General features: G+C 38.5%; 2 protein-coding genes across 5 annotated transcripts in view; one reads left to right on the top strand and one right to left on the bottom strand.

Moving 5' to 3' along the window:
• Positions 1-10,956, top strand: part of DFFB (DNA fragmentation factor subunit beta) — a 35,694-nt gene extending 24,738 nt beyond the window's left edge. For all 4 annotated transcript variants that reach the window (XM_074306456.1, XM_074306454.1, XM_074306458.1 and 1 more), the window contains 2 exons: positions 497-597; positions 3,390-10,956. In XM_074306456.1, coding sequence (XP_074162557.1) covers positions 497-597; positions 3,390-3,624 — 336 coding nt within the window. In that variant the 3' untranslated portion in view covers positions 3,625-10,956. The remainder of the gene's footprint in view (positions 1-496; positions 598-3,389) is intronic.
• A 779-nt stretch (positions 10,957-11,735) lies between these two features.
• On the bottom strand, positions 11,736-21,457 carry C3H1orf174 (chromosome 3 C1orf174 homolog). Its single transcript, XM_074306459.1, has 4 exons — positions 21,295-21,457; positions 15,561-15,674; positions 13,978-14,487; positions 11,736-13,307 (listed from the first exon to the last, which is right to left on the bottom strand). Exons 1-4 carry the CDS (start codon positions 21,307-21,309, stop codon positions 13,203-13,205), a joined length of 744 nt encoding a protein of 247 aa, XP_074162560.1. The 5' UTR covers positions 21,310-21,457; the 3' UTR covers positions 11,736-13,202.
• Between the last annotated feature and the right edge of the window lie 1,072 nt (positions 21,458-22,529).

Raw genomic sequence — 22,529 nt, 5'->3', positions numbered from 1 at the left:
GTCCAGGGGGTTAGTGGTGCAAGGGTATATGGGAGGGAATCCTGGCAGCAGAACTGACTGTTAATTAGAGACTAAAACCATCACCCAGTAGAGAGAACCTTTGGTGTTTTCTTTTGGTCTCAAAAACAGTTTTTCCAGTTAATGAGATCCACTTCCAACTGAAAAAAGAAAAAAGGAAAAAACCAAACCAGACCCTTATAATACGCCCAGTCAAGCAAAAGAAATGAGCACATTGGCCATATCCAAAAATAGATCTCTTTTCCTACCTCTTAAGTCCATTCTCTCTTAGTCAGGAGGTGATATCTAGTTTTTCGGCTTATATTATTCCGAGCTTATTTCCCCCCTCCATAGGAAGCCAGCTTTCATTTTGTCACAAAATCTTTTTGGATTTTATAGAAATATAGAAATTTTATAGAAATTTGTTTGATTTGCCCCCTTTGACAGAGGAGCAGCAAATTCATTGGGATTTTAAAGGACTCCCATTTTGCCATTTTAGGGTCCTTTCGATTTGGATGCTTGTTTGTCTACACACTCCATCAATCCCTACAGCAACCGAGAAAGTCGAATTCTCTTCAGCACATGGAACCTAGATCACAAGTAAGTAAAGCAGAAGTAAAACTAGGAATCTTCAGTACCATTCATGTATCCAGAACCAAGTGATCCATCTAAGAAAGCAGAAAACTAGGAAAAAAATTTTATATCCAAGAGTTTTGGGGAAGGCCTTATTTCTAAAATAAAAGAAAACTGACTCAATTTTATAAGAATACAAGCCATTTTCCAGTTGATAAATGGTCAAAGGATATGAACAGACAATTTTCAAATGAAATTAAAACCATTTTTTGTCATATGAAAAATGCTCTAATTCACTATTGATCAGAGAAATGAAAATTAAGACAACTCTGAGGTGTCACTACACACCTTTCAGATTGGCTAAGATGAAAGAAAAGATAATGATAAATGTTGAAGGGGATGTGGAAAAACTAGGACACTGATACATTGTTAGTGAAGTTGTAAACTGATCCCACTATTCTGAAGAACAATGTGGAATAGACCCCAAAGGGGGTACCAAACTATGCATATGCTTTGATCCAGCAGGTCTCTACTGAGCTGTATCCCAAAGAGAGGGTAAAGAAGGGGAAAGGACCCACATGTATAAACATGTTTATAGCAGCCTTTTTTGTAGTGGCAAGGAACTAGAAACTGAGTGGCTGCCCATCAATTGAGAAATGGCTAAATAAATTATGATGTATGAGCGTAAATGAATATTATTGATTAGCAGGATGAGGTTTAAAGAGACTTACAGGAACTTATGCTAAGTGAAGTGAGTAGAACTAGGAGAACATTGTATAACGTTAATTCTGATGGACATGGCTTTTTTCAACAATGACATGATTCGGGCTAGTTCCTATGGTCTTGTGATGAAGAGAGCCATCTGCACCCAGAGAGAGGACTGTGGGAACTGAGTATGCATCACAACATAGTATTTTCACCTTTATTTTTTTGCTTGCTTTTTGTTTTCTTAATTTTCCCTCCTTTTTTATCTGATTTTTCTTGTGCAGCATGGTAATTGTGGAAATATATATAGAAGAATTGCACATGTTTAATATATCACTTGCTGTTCAGGGGAGAAGGTGGGAAGGGAGGAAGAAAAATCTGGAACACAAAGTTTTACAAGAGTAAATGTTGATTCAGTGTTTAGAGAGCTGGATAAAGATTTTTGCTTCTCTTTCCTTGCCCTTGAGATATTTTTAAAATATTTTAAATAAAAACAAAAATGAAGTAGTTCTTAGATCTTTCTCTTTTTTTACATTTAATTTTTACTTTTTCTCAATTTCATATAAACAAAAAATGTTAACATTTATGTTTATAGATTTTTAGTTTCAAATTCCTTCCCTCCCTTCTGTTCTCCCTCTTTCTTGAGAAGACAAGCAATTTGATATGAATTATATATGTGCAATCATACAAACTTTTTCTACATTAGTCCTTTTGCAAAAGAAAATACGTACCAAAACCGCAAGCAATAATAAAGTTTAAAAACTATGTTTCAATCAGCATTCAGATTCCATCAGTTGTTTCTCTGGATACAGAGAGCATTTTTCATCATAAATTTTGTAGAATGGTTCTGGAGCATTACATTGCTGAGAACAGCTAAGTCATTCACAGTTGATCATCTTATAATATTGCTATTTCTGTGTACAATGTTCTGCTGATTCTGTTCGTTTCACTTTGTATCAATTCATGTAAATCTTAACAGGTTTTTCTGTCCATCATTTCCTACATCACAGTAGTATTCCATTACATTCATATACCACAGCTTATTCAGCCATTCCCCAGTTGATGGAGAATTTCTACTTTTTTGCTATCATAAAAGGAGGTGCTACAGACACATTTAAGTCTTTTTCCTTTTTTTTTTTTTAACTTTTTGATCTCTTTGGTGTACAGACCAAATAATGGCATTTCTGGTTCAAAGAGTATTCACAATTGTATTGCCCTTTGGGCATAATATCAAATTGTTCTCTGGAATGGCTGGATCAGTTCACAACTCCACCAGCAGTGCAGTCGTGTCCTTGTTTTCCTACATCCCTTTTCCTTTTTATGTCATATTAGCCAATCTGATAGGTGTGAGATGGTACAGTTTTAATTTGCTGTCATTTTTCTTTTGTGTCATATTAGCCAATCTGATTGGTGTGATAGTACTTCAGAGCAGTTTTAATTTGCATTTTTGAAATAGTGATTTTTTTTTTTATATCACTATGATGGCTTGAAAACTTCTGAAAACTGTTCATATCCTTTGATCATTTACCAATTGTGGGAAAAGACTTGTGTTCTTATGCATTTGTTTCAGTTCCTTATATATTTGAGAAATGAGGCCATTATCAAAGAAACCTTCTGTAAAATCCCCTTTCCCCCAGTTTCCTGCTTTCCTCCTAATCTTAATTGCATAGGTTTTGTAGTTTTGATGATTACTGCTTTGTAATACAGTTTGAGATCTGGTACTGTTGTTACCTTTACATTTTTTTTTTCATTGATTTCCTTGATATCCTTGACCTTTTATTATCTTTTCCAGCTCTACAAAATATTGTTTTTGGGTAATTTGGTCCATATCCTTCTTAATGTGGAATAAACAATACAAATTCATTTTGGGCTTGTGAGAAAAGAGCATTAGAAACTGGAGTCAGGGGAGAGAGGAGACAGAAAATACCATAGGAAATAGTACTTGAGCTATGTTTTGAAGGAAGGATTTGCTAAAAATTAATTTTGTTTAATATGTTTGTTGGTTCTCAAATGAATAAGTTAAAAAAATTGTAATTTAATTTTTAAAATTTTGGTTAGAGGAGGGAAGTTGTCCGTTTTCTGAGAGCCAATAACTAACTCATTTTCTCTTGCAGAATTGAAAAGAAACGCACCATTGTGCCCACTTTGGCTGAAGCTATTGCTGAGCAAAATGGGAGAGAAGTAAACTGGGAATATTTCTATAACCTGCTTTTTACCTCAAGTAACCTCAAATTGGTGCATATTGCCTGCCATAAGAAAAGTTGTCATAACCTCAGCTGTGATGAAACCAGGATTTATAAACCCAAGAAGCAGGTTGTCAGGAAACGTGCTGCCCGCCGACGTCGGTGACCTTTCTCCCATTGCTTTCCTAGGTTTTAGTGGGAGAAGGGGACTTGGAAATCACCTGCTCCATTTCCCTTGTCTTACAGAGGAAGAAACAGGTTCAAATATGGGAAGAAGCAAGTATTTATTAAGTGCCTACTATGTGCCATTCTCTGTCATAGTGCTGGGGATAGATACAAAGACAAAAATGAAGTATTTTCTGAGGGGCAGCTAGGTGGTGCAGTGGATAGAGCACCAGCCCTGAATTTAGGAGGACCTGAGTTCAAATCTGGTCTCAGACACTTAACACTTCGTAGCTGTGTGACCCTGGGCAAGTCACTTAACCCCAGCCTCAAAAACAAACAAAAAAACAAAACAAACAAAAAAAAAATATTTTCTGCCCTCAGTGAGCTTGCATTTATCAGAAGAAATAATACATGTACATAAAATGATATAAAAAATAAATTTTTGTTTGGAGGGGAAGGCTTAATAGCAGGGGACATGAGCAAAGTCTTCCTGTAGGAGATGGTAAATGAAGGGCTTAGAGCTGAAGCTAGGGATTCTGAAGGATGGTGGTATAGAAAGAGTATAGTCTAGGCCCAGGGGACAATCAATGGAAAGTCAGGCAGTTTACCTCATTTGCTGGTGCCTTAGTGCAGGGCCTATACAAAGGTGCTACTTTCTGTCTGTCTTGTCTGGCTAATTCCAAGGATAAAAATGTAGATTGTGCCCAATTCTCTGTGACCCAATTTGGGGTTTCTAGTCAAAGATGCTAAAATGGTTTGCCATTTTATTCTGAACCTCATTTTACACATGAGGAAACTGAGACAGAGTGAAGTTACTAGTCTTGAGTCACAGCCAGTAAGTTTTAAACTCAGGAGGACTCATTTTCCTGACTTCAGGCCCAGCACTCCATCTACTGTGCCATTGAGCTGCCACATGTCTCTCTCTACGTATATGTATGTGTCCACACAAATAACCAATAAGAGTGACCAGGGAGACTGGTTCAAGTCCTACCTTTGACACATCCTGGCTTTGGAACCCTCAGCAGGTGACTTAACTAGTGCTCTAAGCAACTCTCTAAATGGCTGAGACCTGCTACAGAAGGAAGCTTCTTCATCTGGGAGTCTCCTATACCAAAGGAACAATATTAGTCCCTAACCCTTTATTTCTCTGTCTCTTTGTCTCTAGATCTATATAGCTCTAAAGTAGTTCTAAATAGTTTTTTTCCTGCAGTTTCCCCATTTCTGTGGATTTCTAGGTCTTTCCCCTTGGTTATGTTGTTAGTTCTGCTATTAGAAACAGATTGTTGGGTGCTCAGCAGGAAATAAGTTTCTAGCTATGAGAAAATGGTATTCTGTGAACTAAGAAACTTTCTTCCTCTATAATTTATCCAGTATTTTGTTGACTCAAGTCATACTTTTCATACTAAAAAAACAGTAATCGTTGCTTTTTATAATTCTACCTTGTGGGATAGAGGTTATTGAACAGGCATATTGGGTCTCAAAACCATTGGGGAATGTAATTCTGTTTTGAAAATCTTACATATGAACTCACACCAGTCTATAAGTGGACTGATGATGATGGTAGAGGAGTGTGTGAATGTGAATGAGTGTCAGACAGGGGGAGTTAGGAGACACTCAAGAAGGAACTTGACATGTTTTTTGGTCATGAACTATTTTGTAGTAGTGTATTGGAGAGGAAATTTTAATTTTAAATTTGTTTTTTCTGTGCCAAAATTTCCTATTGAGAAGATAAGGCAGCTTGGCACTTTCCTGGCACTGTGGTTTATTCCTGCGCATTTCTTTACTTTCCTACCCGACCAGCTTTACTGAATCCTACCTTGCCCACCAACTATCTTCCTATACTCTCTTTCCCTTGTCAGCTACACTCCTTGAAAAAGCCATCTACATTTGATGTTTCCCTTTCACTCACACTTTTCCAAACCTTCAGGCCTGTTTCTCTCCAAAGTTCTCTCTTGACTTTTTTTCACTCTCCATCCTTAAACTCTTTATAGCCTCTAACCCTGGGAACCATCTGGTCCAGGATACTCTTTCCTCTCTTGCTTTTCATGACTCCTGCCTCTTGGCTGCCTTCCTATCTATTTGACCACTTCACATCACACCCCCTGCTCTGGGTGTGCCCTGCAGCTCAGTCTGGGCGCTTTCTCTCGATAATGTATCATTGGCAATGCAATGGAGAGGCTCCTGGGTCTGATCTCAAACACCGGCTAATTGGATGAACCTAAGCAAGTCACTCTCAGCTTCCTCCTCTCTCAAATGAGTTGGAGGAGGAAATGGGAAATCACTCTAGTACCTTTGCCAAGAAAACTCCAGATGGGATAATACAGTTGGACATGACTGAAAAATGAAACGATATCAATTGGTGACCTCATTGGCTCTAAGATTCAATTACATTTTTTAAAAATTGAAAACGAAGTCACTTTATTATAAATTTTTTGACAGTATATATATGCATGAGTAATTTTTTTTATAACATTATCCCTTGTAATCCTTTTTCCAAATTATCCCCTCCCTCCCTCTACTCCCTCCCCTAGATGACAGGCAATCCCATATATTTTACATGTGTTACAGTATAACCTAGATTATTTATCTATTGCTATTTTTAAAAAATATACATTTTTAATCAGCAAAAATCTTTTTCTTCCTGTTTCTAAATTGAGAATGAAAACAAAACAAAATTTCTATTATAAATAGGAAAACGAATCTCCACATTGGCCACATCTAAAAATACGTCTCATTCTGAACTCTTGAGTCTTTCCAGGAAGCATGTTTCATCATTAGTCTTTTGAAATTGTGACTGTTGATTACACTCTTCAGAGTTTCTAATTCCTTAGAAGTTGTTTGTCATTATTCTCCTGGTTCTGGTCACTTCCCTCTGTATCAGTTCATGTAAGGCTTCCTTGGCTTTTCTAAAAACTGCCTGCTCCTTTCTTAGGATGCACAGTAGTAGTCCTTTTCCTTTATATACCAAAACTTTTTCAGCCACTCCAAATTTTATGGGTGTCCTCTCAAATTCCCATTCTAGGCTACCTCAAAGAGGTATATTTTTGTTTTCTTAAAAGTAGTTTTTGTAGTCTTAAGAGGATTTGTTTTTTTTGGTAGTCTTAAGACTTTTGCCCAGAGAGAGGACTGTGGGAACTTTATGTGAATCACAACATAGTGTTTGCATTTTGTTTTCTTTTTTCTTTTTGATCTGATTTTGTGTGTGTGTGTGTGTGTGCAGCATGATATTTGTGGAAATATGTATAGAAGAACTGCACATGTTTAACATATATTGGATTATTTGCTGTCTAGGGGAGGGAAAAATTAGAACACAAGATTTTATAAGAGTGAATATTGAAAATTATCCATATATATTTTTTGAAAATAAAGCTTTAATTGAAAAAAAGTTTACTTTGCTTAAGGTGAATCAATCCCTTAATCTACCTTCTAATTCTCTCCCCCCTTTCAAGGGGTAGCTGTTGCATCTTTTTTTTTTTTTTTAAATTTTTTTTTTCCTGAGGCTGGGGGGTTAAGTGACTTGCCCAGGATCACACAGCTAGGAAGTGTTGTGTCTGAGACCAGCTTTGAACTTGGGGGGTCCTGAATTCAAGGCTGGTGCTGTAGCCACTGCACCACCTAGCTGCTCCTGTTGCATCTTTTTTGCTTTGCCTTTTTGTTCTAAGAGATCTGGACAATTTTCTTTATAAAATTTCTTGAAATATAATATCTATAATATCTAGGATCTTGTTTGGTCATGGCATTCAGGTAGCATATTCCTAATTTTTTTTTTTTAATCAATCTGTTTTTGCTATGAGTTATTATTTTCCTTTAACAGACTTTGTTTTAAAATTTTGGTTGTCTGATGAAGTTATTGGCTTCTATTGCATCCATTCTGTTCTAATTTTTAAGGAGTTTATTGCTTGGGGAAAGTTTTGAATTTCTTGTAGCATGCTGTTAAATTCCTTTTCCATTTGTTTTCTTCTATTTTTCATTTCTTTTTCAGTTTTTTTCCTCTAGCATTCTCATTTCATTGACAAAAACATTTTTAAAGATCTTTTTAAAACAGTTTACATCTTCCAAGAATTCTAGTTGAATTTGTACTCATGTTCTGTTTTTGAGACTTGCCTTGTAGAGTTTTGGAGTCATTCTCTTTTTCTGGATTTGTGTCTTGAGCATTCCTGTCACTGTAGTAGTTTTTTATGGTGTTTTGTTATGTTTGTTTCTAGTTTAAAGTTGGTCCTATTGTTACTGTCTTGAGATTTGGGAACTGTATAATTTTGGAATCTGAGAGATAGCTCAGATGAGAAATTTGTAAGTTTTCAGTTCTCCTAAAGTAGTCTGATTCAGGATGTTTGATTGCTTTTCCTCTGGCCTGCAAGCTACATGTTCCTGACCTGGGTTTGAGTCTGAATAGAATAGAGTGCTACTGGACTTGGCTCCTAATATCAGCTAGCAAGTCTTGCTGATTTAGAGTAACAATTACAGGTTTCCCTTTGGAATGGGATTCCTGCCCTAGGTATTCCTCTGCAGGCTTCAAACTGTGCTAAAGGCTGAGACCTGTTCTGCTCTGAACCATATCGGTGATGGATCTGCTCTTCTTTTGTACCTGTTGTTCTTGTTACAAAGCCCAGGAGCTATTTGTGTGTGTGTGTTTGACACACACACACACACACACACACACACACACACACACACAGAGTCAAAGAGAGAGCAGATCCTTCTTTAGTCTATCTTATCTATGCCCAGAGCTGGATAAATAGGTGACAAAATCTCCAGTTACCACTTGCCCATTTCGAGGTGACTCAGTATGGGTCTGGGACTTCTTGCCCTCTCTGGTTGTCAGAACACTCTAGGCTCTGAGTAAATCCCATCCCCACTGTTGGCAGGGTTAGGGGGAGTCCGCTGTCCTTCCTTTTACTTTGCTTCTCCCTATTCTTACCCATTACTACTGAGAGTCATCTAGGTTCAAATCCTTGGTGTCATTTTCACTTCCTATCTTGCTTAGCTGTATATTCAATTAATTGTTAAATCTTGTAATTTCCCTTCATCTCTCCTATATCTTTCTTCCCATTCACACAACCAACACCCTAATTCAGGCCCTCTCATTACCTCACTTGTACTATTGTCATAGTCAGGGGTTCTCAAACTATGGCCCACAGGCCAGATGCGGCCCGTTGAGGACGTTTATGCGGCCACTGGGTTATGGCAAATGGGCTGAGGGGCAGAGACAGAGTGTGAGGTTTTGTTTTTACTATAGTCTGGCCCTCCAACAGTCTGAGGGACAGTGAACAGGCCCTCTATTTGAGGACCACCGGTCATAACCTTCTAAATTGTTTTTCATAGCCCAAGTCTTTCTGCACTCGTATCCATCCTTTACTCAGTGGTTTCTCTAAAGCAGGGCCGGGGAACCTTTTTTGCTGCCAAAGGCCATGTGGACGTTTGTAACACCAGTGGGCCATACAAAATAAACAACTTACAGAACTCAAGAATGGGGAGGTTATTGTACTTAACTTTTAGCTCTTCATCACCCGCTGTTGACTTAGTAAATGATGTCAATGGGCTGGACATTCCTCATCCCTTCCCTAAAGCGTCACTCTTCCCACCTCAATATACTCCAGTGGTTCTCTAGGATCTCTAGGAAAAGAAAATCCTTTAGCATTGAATGTTTTTGACACCTTGACCTTTTCCAGTCATCTTGTGTTGTTCTCTCTACAAGCCCTATAGTCTTGTCATTCTGGTCTACTTAAGTCATCTTGTGGTGTTCTCTCTACAAACCCTGTCATTCTAGTTTACTTACATTGTTCGTATCTCTGGTTCTTCTGTATGCCTGGAATGCTCTCCATCTCAACTTAGAATTTCTGCCTTCTACTCAGCTCAAGGATCACCACCTTATAGTGGCCTTTTCTGGTCTTCTTGTTGCTAGATAACCCCATGTTACCTTCCATTTAGCTTATGTATGTTGTTTCCCCTATTAGAACTTTAGGAGGAACATTGATAAGCTATGGAGAATCTAAAAGGGGGCAATCAGAAGGCTGAAGTTCTCAGTTCCATGCCATGAGGAGGTCTGTTTACAGATATGGGGATGTAAACAATTCAGGGTGCTTGATAGTTGTCTTCAAGTACTTGAAAGATTGTCCTATGGAAAATGGATTGGACATGTCCTTTTTGGTCCTAGTGAATAGAACTAGAGGCAACGGACGTAATTGCCAGAGAGCTAAATTCAGGGACGTCAGCAAAAAACTTCCTAATGAGAAGAGCTACTGCAAAGTAAAATGGATATACTACTGTGCAACATAATGATTCATTCTTTTGTGGTCTTTAAGCTAAAACAGAGGACCATGTTTCAAGTAGCTGGACATCAAGGCCTCTTCCAGCTCTGAAATTCTGTGACTTAAATATCAATAGCAATGGGGAATCTGGAAACTGTAAACAAATGAAATTGAGACAATAAGTAAATTCAAATTTTAGCAAAACTGACATGAATTAACAGAGGCATGAAAACTTGCCAATTGATATTCTATTGTATCCAGCCTGAATACTGGACTAACAAAAGTAACTAAACCGGATAAGAAATATTGATATGAGATTCAATCCCCTCATTTTAGAAATGGGAAAGTGATTTGCCCAGCATGAATTAATCAAATATGAAACTCCTACTATGTGGTAGATGCTGGGGCTACAAATATAAATGTGACAATCTCCACTCACAAAGAGCATACTTCTAATAGGGAAAATTATGTATATATGGCAGAGCTTGCATTCTAATACAGATCCATGGACTCCAAAGGAGGCAGAATGATGAAGTGATGAGAATGCTATCTTTGGTGTGGGGCTGAAGGCAGGTTCAAGTTCTATCCCTGTCTGATGGTGACATTTTTAACTTGTGTGTGACTCAAAACCGTCTTGTTGAGCCAGTTTTTTTTTTTTTTCTGTTAATAATTAAGAGTATCTCACGCCTGCTTAAGAATCACCTGATTCTCCTGATTCACCTAATTTAGGTATTGAAGATGTGTCACAAACCTTAAAGCACTACTGATATCATCTATTATTTCACTAAAGATACATACCTTCAAGGAAAAAACCAGTACAAACTGGATCAGCCTGCTTTGACAGCCTGAGTCCTTTGGCAGTTATGTCATCTGACATTGTTTTTTCAATTTTGGTAACACATTTGTTAACACAAGCCGCTTCTTGTCAGTTCCTTATAATGGAATGAATAACAGCTAAAATGCTCATAAATGTACCATGTTAATTGCCACAGGAGTATTCAACCATCCAAGTAATTTTTTTTGTAATACATTTTTATACTTTGGTTAATATATATTTTTAATAAAGAAATTGTTGCCTTCAAAAATTATTTCACGCCTTATTAAAATCCAGGAGCATCATACATTCATTTGATAGAGTCTTGTTCCAGAATAATTCTGAATTAGCTGTTTTAGCCCTCAGATTATAAACATTTTTTTAAAATTTCCTTTGTAAAGTTATTAGTTTATGTGAAGATTTTATTCCTAAATATAAAACTTATATCCTTTCTCCTTGCTGCCTTTCTCATCTTTCCCTTCCCAAACCTTCCATGAAGTCTAGTCTGATCATCCCAGACCCATACTTTGATTTGATGTTATTTACCTGGATTGCTTCTTGGTCATTTATCTACCTTCCTGATGAGTCTATATTACCTTTTGAGCCTTGATTTCCCTAGCCAATTTCTGGTGGGGCACCAAATGCATTTTATATTTTTGTGTCCTATGGAATACAGGCACATTACACACAAGATTCAAATACTGGTTATCTTAGAAAGTCAAAGGGGGGGACAGGGACAGCCCAGATTATGCCCGAAGCTCCCATTTTAAACCTAGTCAAGTATGTTGGCAACTTAAAGCACTTAATCAGAGTCAATGCATGTATTAAGAGAACTGCCTGAGTCTGAAGAAATTAAACATTTCCAAGTAAACTTGGGTGGAAAAGTACTGGATTCATTTGTGAGAACATATTCAAGGTTAGATTTCAAATGGGACCACTCCACTCTGCCCAATTTGTTGATAATGTAGTTATGGACCAGCATGATGGATAACGATGGTAGTTTGAAATAAAAAAATTTCAAATGAAGAAGGGCACCATGAATATACAATATTTTCAATATAACTTTTTTTTTTTTTAATTGAAACACAGCAATAACAATAAGCAGTACTGGTAGGTAACATTCTGATTTAATTTTTTTTTTTTTTAAGTACACAGAAACTAATAGAGCAAACACAAAATTCTAAAATTTTGAGGCAACTCAATTACCACCAGCAAAAGGTGTTATGATTAATAGTCAAAGTACATGCAGTAATCTCAAACTGTAAATTATTTTCCCAAGCTTTCAAAACATGAATGGATTATAAGCAACATATCCAAGTTATTAAATGTATTGTAGCTTATTGACCAATAAATCACAGAATTATTTGGAGTAAGTGAAGGTCACATCTCCTAATGGGAAAATAATCAAATTAAAAAGAATCTGGCTGCTGGGGAAAAAATAAGTCAACTAGGGCAAATATTTTGAACTGCATATGAAATGAAGCTGAAAAATGTCTTTTATTTTAATTCACTAGAAACTACTCTACAAATGAAGTTTGGGAAATAATTAAGAGTATATTCAACATTATTTACTATTTTTTTACTTGTAACAACTTATACAAAGATATATTGGATAGTAATGAAAAAAAAATCCCCTCCACTTTGAAAAGTAAATGGAATTGTTTCCATTTAAATAGAGATCTACTTTTACTGCAATCTCCTTGTCTGAGGTGTTTCAATGGGTGGAGGAGCCTAACGCTAGTCAAATCCTTTAGAAGAAAGAATTAAGTGCTTGGTCTTCAGTCAAGTAATTGCTCTCTCCATTAATGGGTCAAATATTTCTGGAAGGAATAATACTGTCCACTCAGGAACAAAATTAACGCTTTTTAAAATATAATAGTTGAAAGTCTTCCATTCTAGTGTTAGATAATTCCTTTGCAAACGTAACTTAACCATCTATCGTCTTTATAATCACTAGTCTTTATGTATATGGAAACAACCAAAGTACAAAATTCACACTCAGGTGAATTTATCAGGTAACCTGTAAGAATTTTCAAATGACCTGAATTGGTGGTAGAACAAAAGCTTGCTTATACATTGTAAAAACAAATTTTAGATGCCATTTTCAATATTTAAATGTGCCACACTCTCTTTGCCCCACCTGAACTTACTCAAAGCATAATTATAAAAATATACCTACTTTATTAGAAGGTATAGTTGTCTCAGGTAGTGAAGCTGTCATAATTAAGAAGAAAGCAATGCAAAAATTCCCTGCCCAATTATCTCCCAAAAGAAAAAAAATAGTTTTGTAATCTGCAAGTTCATCTCAATGAGTTTCCCATGGTGACTTTAGAAACTTATCAACTAGGAGTAGGAAAATTATCTTAGCTTACTTTACAAGCTAGAACGTTCCCATGGGGATAGATTTTATATTCATACTGACATGTGGCAAATAGAATCATTTATAATAGTATGACATTGGTAACTGTCCTTAATGTATAAAAAATAGATATAATTTTATAATGTTTTATTAAATATCTACATTTCTGCATCATCATCATCATCATCTTTGGCTCTGAAGTGCATTTTTCTGAATTCCCGTCTGCTCATTGAAGGACAAGGTGGAGAAACTGGCGGGAGATCCTTGGAGAAAAGAAGATTTGGATTTGTTAATTGAAGTTGTTAGTTCTAACTATCTGGTCTCCTTGCTTTTCCCACCATGACAATCCATCTAGAACACACTCCCTCCTTGCCTTGCCTTCTTAGAATCCGTTATCAAGCACTGCCTCCTCCAAAAAGGAGTCTATTGACCTCCTGTTTCTTGTATTCCCACTATCCAATTATTTTCTACCTCCCCCAAGAGAAAACAAGTTGTGAATAGGGCTGATTATCTTGTGTAACTATGTCAATAATGGTTAGCATGGTGCCTGGCATACAAACACCTATGGATTTGGAAGTTCCCTTCAACGATATCGATCTCAACCCATTCTTGTCACTCATCCACAAGTTGGCCACAAGAGTTGGCCCAATGCCCCAGAGGAATATCTGGTAGTGTTAACAAGTTACTTGCTGGGTGAATATATGCTTTAACTTAACTTTGCTAGTATAATCATATCTTATTGTTACCACATTGAACATGAGATCTAAAGCCAGAAGGGACCTCCAGAATCCAGCCACTTCATTCACAGATAGAAGAGAGTAAGTCTTGATAAGCAGCAGAGCTGGATGTGAACGGTTCAATCTTTCCATTCTAATACACTGCCTACCTATCTTGTTTTTCAAAAGGAAAAGAGAATAAATGACTTATTCTTACTTGCATGAGCTCGACATTTCCAAAGAATCGATTCACAGGCATTGGCTGATTGCTATCTTCATCTAAAAAGATGCTATTGTCTATGTGGGATGATGTCTTCTGGGGATCTGCTGCCTCTGATCCAGCCTCCCCGAGCAGCACAACACCACGCTTACACACGTCTTCCTCTACCAGACTTTCTTTGTATGTGGGGAGGACCAAGTCATTTTCAGTCTTTGCTGAGCAACTGTTATCCACATCTCTGGAGTGGCCATGAGAAAGACCATTCTCATTCCTCTCTATTTGCTGTTCACAAATCGTGGAAGTATTAGCTTCATTACTTGGTGGCAATGCTTTGTGCTCAGCACACTCCAAAGGCTCACTCTCACTTGAGGTTTCAGATGCTGTTTTTAGCAAAGAAGTTTTTTCCTTTTTGTTTGTTAGTTCTTGTAACTCTGACTTAATGAAACCATCTTTTTCATACTTGAGTGTCTTGGAAGTACGTCTCTCAGTTGCTTTGTGTGATGAAGCCTGTTAAGAAAGATAAACTTAAGGAGAAACCAGTGATACATATTGGGCCTATCTAAGACTGTCTTTTGTCCATTTCAAATTAGGGGTCAGAATGGTTTGTTTCAACAACTTAAATAATATGAATGATTTAAATGGACAATTTTAGAGGTTCTTTTACTTCAATACTATTACAGGAACACAAATCTAAATCAATGATTGAAAAAGAATCTGGACATCCCAATTCTATTAGGCTTGTCTTATTTCTGGATAATTTACCAAAGTGTATATCTCTTATACTACATAAAAGGGAGAAAAGTCTTGCCTGCACTATAATCTATCTTGGGGATTAAAGGATCAATTTTAGGATATTTATTAAAGACCTTTCATTTTACAGAGAAAAAGCAAGCCCAGGGAGATAAAGTGTCTTGCCCAACATCACAGATTACCTAATTAAAGGCAGGATTTAAATACAGACCTTCTAATTACAGACAATGACTATAACATGCTGCCCCACAAACTCTAGTTTTTGCATACCATGTCAATTCAGTAATTTGCAAACGAAGATACCAGACCTGCTATCATAATGAAAGTACATTATAATAGGCTCCATAATGGTGAGGCCTCCAATCCAACAAGAGAGAGGAGATGAAAATAACAAAGTTGATTTGGTGGCATTTTCTATTGACTCCCTTTACTCTCTCCAAAAAAGCTATGAGGGATGAATTGTACACAAAATACAGGAAAACCCTCACTGGATTGTTAAGTCCTCCACTTTGTGCACTCTGCATCAGAGGAAGAATGACAAAGGAGAACTGAAGCTGGGCAAGTGAGTCCATGAATCATGAACATGACTCCCCTCCTAACTCACAAAACATTAAGGGTAAAAATTGCTCATTGGAGAAAGGGTCTCTTGGGCATGAACTATAACAGTTTCATTTATGTTTCCTCTAAGGTCACTCTGCTCTTTGGAACTGACAATCATTAAAAATTATTTTAGAATGACGTATCCAAAGAGTGTAAAGTATGTAAAATAGGTTTATGTGAAACCAGATTTTAAAGCTCTTCAAAGATCAAATGAATGAATGTCATCTTACCAAACACACAGTTTTTGTAGCTTTGGAAACATCCACTTCTTGAGCTGAGGCAGCTCTGGTTGCTGGGCAGTTTTTGCTCCTTAGTCGTGCTGAAGAGCGCACCCCATCTGCAAGCTAAATCAGATATAGAGAGGCTAGTAAGTCTGCAGTAGAAAAAACATTCCTGCAGGAGTGCTGACAACAATAAGAGACAACCAAGGAGTTTGAAGAGGGTAATAAAACTTGGACTTATGTAGGAAGTGTGATTTGAAGGACCAAGAAGAGTTTTTTTAAATGATGGAAAAAAAGAAAAAAAAAAAAAAATACAAGATCTTAAAGCAACTGCTGGTTATTAAGAAAGTCAAGGGTTTCGTATCTATTTCAAAATAATAAGCATTTTATTAATTGCCTACTATTAACCCAGGCATTGTGCTAAACACTGGGATAAAAGGATGGCAAAAAGACAATCCCTGCCCTCAAAGAGATCACTAATCTAATAGAGGCAACCACAAACATATAAAATATACAAATGGCAAACTGGGGAGTAATCTCAGAAAGGTGGGGAAAATCTTTCTGGGAGCAAGGAGGGATTTGATAGGACACTGGGAGAGGCCTAAGGAAAGATTTGAATGTGTTGCTATGAATCCCATCTATAGAGGATGCCAACCTATCCATCAATAAACAAGCATTTGTTAAAGATCTACTTTTTTTTAGTTTCTGTGGGTCAGAGTACAAAGAAGAAAATGATTCCTACTCACAAATTCGAATTCTAACAGGAATGTCAGATATAGCAATCAGAAAATACTCTTGGAAAAAGAAAACATAAGCATAGAAAAAATAGTTCTAAAGAATTTTCCTGAAAATAAAAATGACTAAATTTAAATGTTTTCAAAACAAATTCAATTCAATTTAACATTTAATAAGCACCTACTATGTGCAAAGAACTGTGCTAGGTCCTGGGGCTACAAAAATCAAAAATAACTTAGTTCTTACCTTCAAGGAACTTCCATCCTATTTTAGGGAAGATTGAAGATATTGTCCTTTAAAAAGGAGAATATTTCTTGGAATTCTAGTTTAGAACTCTTTCTTGGTTCTTCACTATCCCTTTCAAGAGACTACCATAAAGAATTCCAATACATTGTTGAGTCATTTTTCAGTTGGGTCTAACTCTTCATAACCTCATTTGGCGTATTCTTAGCAAAGATACTGGAGTAGCCTCCTACAATTCATTTTGCAGATGAGGAAACTGAGATAGAGGGTTAAGTGACTTGACCAGATCACATAATAAATTATCTATGGTTGGATTTGACTCACAAAGAAGTCTTCTTGATTCAATGCTTAATACTCTATGCACTGCGTTACCTAGTCTCCCCCTCCCTCTCTGCTAGTACATTACATACTAGCAGAGGAATCAAAGGTGTCTGTGTCATTACCAAAACCTAACTTGTCCACCAGGTAAGAGGGACTTGTTTTTCCTTAAAATTCTATTCAGTAACCAAACCTCCTAAAAAAAAGGTCTGAGTTCTTATGCTCACAAGAATGAAAGAACTTTAAATTATATTATATAAACACCACTGGCTTATTTCACCAATCCCAATTCGATAAATCTAAGAGCCTCATAAGCTTTAATTTAATTTATTTTATTTAATTAATTTAAGAGACTATTCAAGATACTGGGTTTGTAAAGCAAGACAAAAAAGCCTTGTTAAATGTTTTCCTTTTTAAAAAGGCTAGAGTAGGAGCAGCTAGGTGGCACAGTGGATAGAGCACCAGCTTTAAAGTCAGGAGGACCTGAGTTCATATCTGGCCTCGGACATTTAACACTTCCTGGCTGTGTGACCCTGGGCAACTTACTTAACCCCACTGCCTCAGCAAATAAACCAATAACAACAACAACAAAAAAAACCATAAGGATAAAAAACACATGAAATGGAGAAATTAAAAGGGAAAGATTATAAAGTATTTTTGAGACAAGAAATCAGAAATGAGGTGTCAGTCTGCTACATAGAGGTGCTTAATAAATGCTTGTTGGTTACTGCAAGAAACCATAAATAGGGGGAAAATGAATAAGAAGATTTTCTAAAAATTGGGTCCTTAAATATGTGATTTCTCAACTTTTCCAATTGTATCATGACATGGGTAGAAGTCATCAGTTCATCAAAAGAGAGAGGAAAGGAAGAAAACAGCTTTGATATATGGAAGAGCAAAGTAACTGACATGTAGCTCAGAGGGCTTTTAAGAGTTACTAAACCACTATAAATCAAATACGACTGTGTTTGTACCTTCCTAAGTTATGACAACAGAATGGTTGGGATGACAAAGTCACCTGGCAATGGGCATATGAACACAAACTAATGCTAAGCCTTCATTAACATCTTTTATCACGAATAATGATAATATGTTGATCCTAAACACTTGGGTGTCAAGTGAAACTAAATCTTTTCACTTACTGAAGGTTGTTCAGTAAATAAACATATTAGGGAGTATTAAAACCCTTTATGTAAGAGCCACATGCCCTCTATCAATGTTTTTAAAGATAATTTACATCAATTCAGAGGAATACTTTCCCCTTACCCTGGGCTTTTATTATCCATTTGAAGCATTTTGGTTCACAAAAGGCATCTTCTCATCTGATAATTTCAGGGTTTTAGGAGACTAGTCCTGGATGCTTTTGCTAATGATGCTGAAGTCTGAGAAAGTAGCTGATTCAAAGAAGAAAATCTACACCAACAGAGACTGCTGGATTTCCCATGTCTCTTTCCTATGTCTGCTGAATTCAAAAACCTTTGTTAGGAATGTTTATTTCCAAATATTACTTCACATCTTATTTTTAATGGGGATCAAACTGGGCTGACTGAATTTCAACAAGCCAACTAGCTTATTTCAGGTCTCTATTTTATCATCTGTAAAATGAATGTTAGGCTTTGAACATCACGATCTCCAGTGCCCTTCTGATGTCTGCACTAATGCAGCTATATTAAATTTCTTATTCTTAGATGGCAGCGTTCTCTGAAAAGTGAAAATAGACTGGAATGACTGCTGATCTTAACTTGTACAGGATGTGGCCTTTTGGGCGGGTAATATATTCTTATGTCAGAGAATCTGTGAGCTCATCAGAGCACTTCCTCCAGTGGTAAAGGTGGAACTTATTCCTGGCTTCTCATTCTGGAAATCACTAGTCAGTTCCTTGCTATCAATCTCTGGCAGGAGGGTGGGCGTGCACCTCCCCTCTTCTCTCCCCCCTGCTGAGAGCTATTTTCAGGTTCTCTCAATATCACATAGATTAGGGTTAAGAAGTCAGTCTTTAATCATCCCTTGTTGGCCTTCTTTCGGGTCCACTATCTCTTCGATGGTATCCTTTGTGCCACTTCCTAGTAACATGCTGCTGCCTACTTCTACCTACCTCCTGAGGGAACCACAGAAGTAATTCTCTGATGGCTGTGGTTTTATTCCACAACCCATAGATCTAATGCATCACCACATACGTGTATTTGTTACTACAATGTTACATGTTACATTTATTGTTATTTGTTAAGGTTGAGTCTCTTAGGTTGTTAAGTGCCTTGTAGGCACGGATCATATCTTACTACTTGGTATCCTAACACAAAGTACTGTTTGCATAACCCATAAAGAAATCTCTCCCATCATTTTCAACATTGTAAATTAAATTACTATGATGCTTCTTAGGAAAATCCTTATTTCCAATTCTACTGGAAATAATGTTTAATATTTATTTGGTGCTTCAACATGTATAAAACATTTTGCCCTCAGTTATCTTGTGACAAAATAGTTCTCAGTAAAAGTGTTATATTCATTTTTATAAAGAAAACTGGGGTTCAGAAATGTTAATTGATTAATATCAGGGAGCTAGTAAGTGGCAGACTGCCTAGAAAGGTTAAAAAAAAAAAAAAAAGAAAAAAAAGAAAAGAAAAGGCCCAGCACTCTGACTCTTGGTGAATCCATTTGGGCTTTTCTTGGCCAAGATACTGAAGATTTTTCATTTCCTTTCTCCAACTCATTTCACAGTTGAGAAAACTGAAGCAAACAGGGTTAAGTGACTTGTCCAAGGGTCACATAGCTAGTACATGTCTGAGGGTAGGTTTAAATACAGGAAGATGAATCTGCCTGACTCTAGAGCTGGCACTCTACCTCATACCTCATCACCTAGCTGCCCCAAGTAGTTAGAGACATTATTTGAACCTTACAACATCCATGGGAGCACCAAGTACTACAGCCAGTATTTATCCTCATTTTACAAAAGAAAATGAGACTTGGAAAAAAAAAAGTGACATGACTTGCTCGAAAAGTGACAGAAGAAGTGATTTACAGAGATGGGACAAGAATCTAAATTTCTAAGCCAGGGCTTTATTTACAAGACTCCACTGCCTCTACAGAGTAGAGCTAGAAGGGGCTGAAGAGATTATGCAAACCAGACTTCATTTTTTTATAAACAAAGTGAAGAGGATCACAGGATCAGAGATTTAGCACAGAAGGGCCCTCAGTGGTCCCCCAGTCCTACACCCTCATGTTACGGAGCATAAAATCGAGTCCTGGCGAAGGTTAGGTTCATGTTAGTGCGTGGGAAGTACACGAAAGAGCCAGGATTAGTTTAAGAGACACATCCAACAGAATATAACAGATAGTGTCTGGATTCAAGTCCTTCACACTCAGTCCTTTTCCTATCACATTTTGAGAAATAGTTCATTTGGTTTAATAAGCATTTCATGGCATCAGGCAGTGTGGAAGATGTACAAATATAAAAATGAAACCAGCCTCTGAACTCCAAGAGCTTATATTCTACCAGGGGAAACAACATAGATAATACACCTCCCCCAACATGTGTGTTCTATGTACATATGTATATGTGCATGAGAGTGGTTCATTCAGACTAACAGTTTGGAAGGTTCAGTTAGTCAATCAGTCATATATTAAGCACCTACTTAAGGATGAAAAGAGACACAAGGCAGTCCCTATGTCAAAGTCCTCACAGTCTAATGGATGTTCCTAGAATTAATACTGGAAAGATGTGGAAAAGAAAACAATTTTCATCTGGCTCTTGGCCAAGAGGGTACAAAGTGGAGAGGAAACTCACAGGGGAGGGAAACTGAGGCAGGTGTAAGCTTAGTAAGTGTGAAAACGCCACCTCCGAGCCTCCTGGCATCCACGTTAAGTCCCAAGAAAGCCATAGCCAGGCCTGGGATCCTAGGATCCCCGGTACCAGGGCCAAACACCCCAAAGGCCTAGACAGGTGGACACTCTCCATCAGCACCTTCAGGTATCTAACCGAGTCCGGACAAAGAAGCCCCAGGGGGTAAGACCCTTTCCCATGGGGCGTGGCCTAAGTGGATGGATCTGCCCCCATGGAAACACTCAAAACAGACGTGGCCGGAGGAATCTGCCCTCCCTCAGTCTGAGGGCGTGGCCTAGCAACGAGAGAGGTGGGCGTGGCCTAGAGCTCCAGGGGCTGCCTAACTAGGGCTGCCTAACTGGGGTCCCCTGGCGGCGGCGCGATCCCGGTCCGCCGAAAAGGTAGTGATGGGCGTGGCTTGGGCGGAGGGATCCCGACCCCACACCCGCATCCAGCCCGAAGGAAGGGGCAGGGGACAATGGGCTCGCGTCACAGGCCACGTCCCGGGCGCTGGAGTCCACCTTCCTCGCCCCAGCCCCTCCGGTTCCCGGACACCCCGCCCCTACCCCCGTCCTGACGCCGAAGGCCGCCCTCCCACGCCGGGACCACGGCGCGGGGTTCCCTCACCTTCCGGCTCCTCATGAGTCTGAGGCGCCGCCGCAACCGCGGCGTCCTCAGCTCCCGGGACTAACGCTCCCTTGCGCACCTGACCCGCGACCGGGGAGATACCAGCCCCGGGACGCCGCGTCGCCCGACGTCTATTGCCACTTCCGCCAATCAGGACGAAGCGCCGCCGGGGTCACGTGACTCGAACACGTTCGGCCTCCAACTGAGAGGGGGCGGTCCGGGCTTCACGAGGCCGTGAGGTGGGCGGGGCTTAGAGACACGGCTTGGGGGAGGGGGAGAAGGGCGGAGTGTGCGCGAGCGCACACGGCGCTGTTCTTGTGAGGGGCTCGCGCTTGGGTGGCCACCTTGTGTCAGCCATGTTTGAAGGAGATGGGGTAAATCCATGCATCAGTCATTCACAAACTCGGCTTAAGAGCCTAACGTTCTAAGCACTCCACGTATTGGGAAGATACAAAGAATATGAACGACCCCGGAAGTGACCCATGGTCAAGGATTCAGAGCCGGTGGGCACCTTAGCGGTCATCCATGCTTTAGAATTGCTTCTAAAGTTAAATGCCTTGCCCCGAGAATTTGAAGTCTGGTCCCTGGGGAGCTGGCAAATGGACCGTTTGATATGGACCGTGGTTATCCCATCCAAGTCCTCCAGCTCCTCCCTGGAAAACGATTTCTTCTGCTTTACAGATGACGAGTGGTCAGCTTTGCGTGGAGACCGCTAGGGGGCGTATTGGGTAGAGGGCTTTTGACCTAAGACACTGAGGAGTTGAATGATCTTGAGCAAGTGACTTACTCGGTTTGGTAGAGTTTCCTCAGCTGTAAAATGGGACAATAATAGCTCCTACTCCCAGAGTTGTTGTGAGAAAGAGATGTGAGAGAATACTGTCATTCTTAGCCCAGCGCTTAGCACGCAGCACTATGTAAATATTTGTATATTTTTTATTATTATTTACCTCCCAGGATACATGATGATCAAAATGAGGTAATATTTGGAAAGCACTTCACATAACAAGCACTAAACAATGTTAGCTGTAATTATTATTAACTTTTACCGATTTAAAAACATTGTTAAAAAAAGAATTGTGATTAGTGTCACATGACCTGATTTTAAGGAAGTCATGCTTTTTGAAATCATCCTGTTCTAAGTCAGCGGTCCTCAAACTTTTTAAACAGGGGCCAGTTCCGGGTCCCTCAGACTGGGGGAGGCCCGACTGTAGTAAAACCAAAGCTCACACTCTGTC

This window comes from Sminthopsis crassicaudata, chromosome 3 (assembly GCF_048593235.1).
Source record: "Sminthopsis crassicaudata isolate SCR6 chromosome 3, ASM4859323v1, whole genome shotgun sequence".
Taxonomy (NCBI): Eukaryota; Metazoa; Chordata; class Mammalia; order Dasyuromorphia; family Dasyuridae; genus Sminthopsis; species Sminthopsis crassicaudata.
The sequence above is the reverse complement of the archived record's forward strand: the minus strand, read 5'-3'. Positions and strand labels throughout refer to the sequence as shown.

Coding starts and splice junctions, on each gene's coding strand:
- C3H1orf174 (XM_074306459.1), bottom strand. Junction 14,488..15,560: donor CTACAAAAACTGTGTGTTTG/GTAAGATGACAT, acceptor CTTTCTTAACAG/GCTTCATCACACAAAGCAAC. Junction 13,308..13,977: donor GAAATGTCGAGCTCATGCAA/GTAAGAATAAGT, acceptor CTTTTCTCCAAG/GATCTCCCGCCAGTTTCTCC.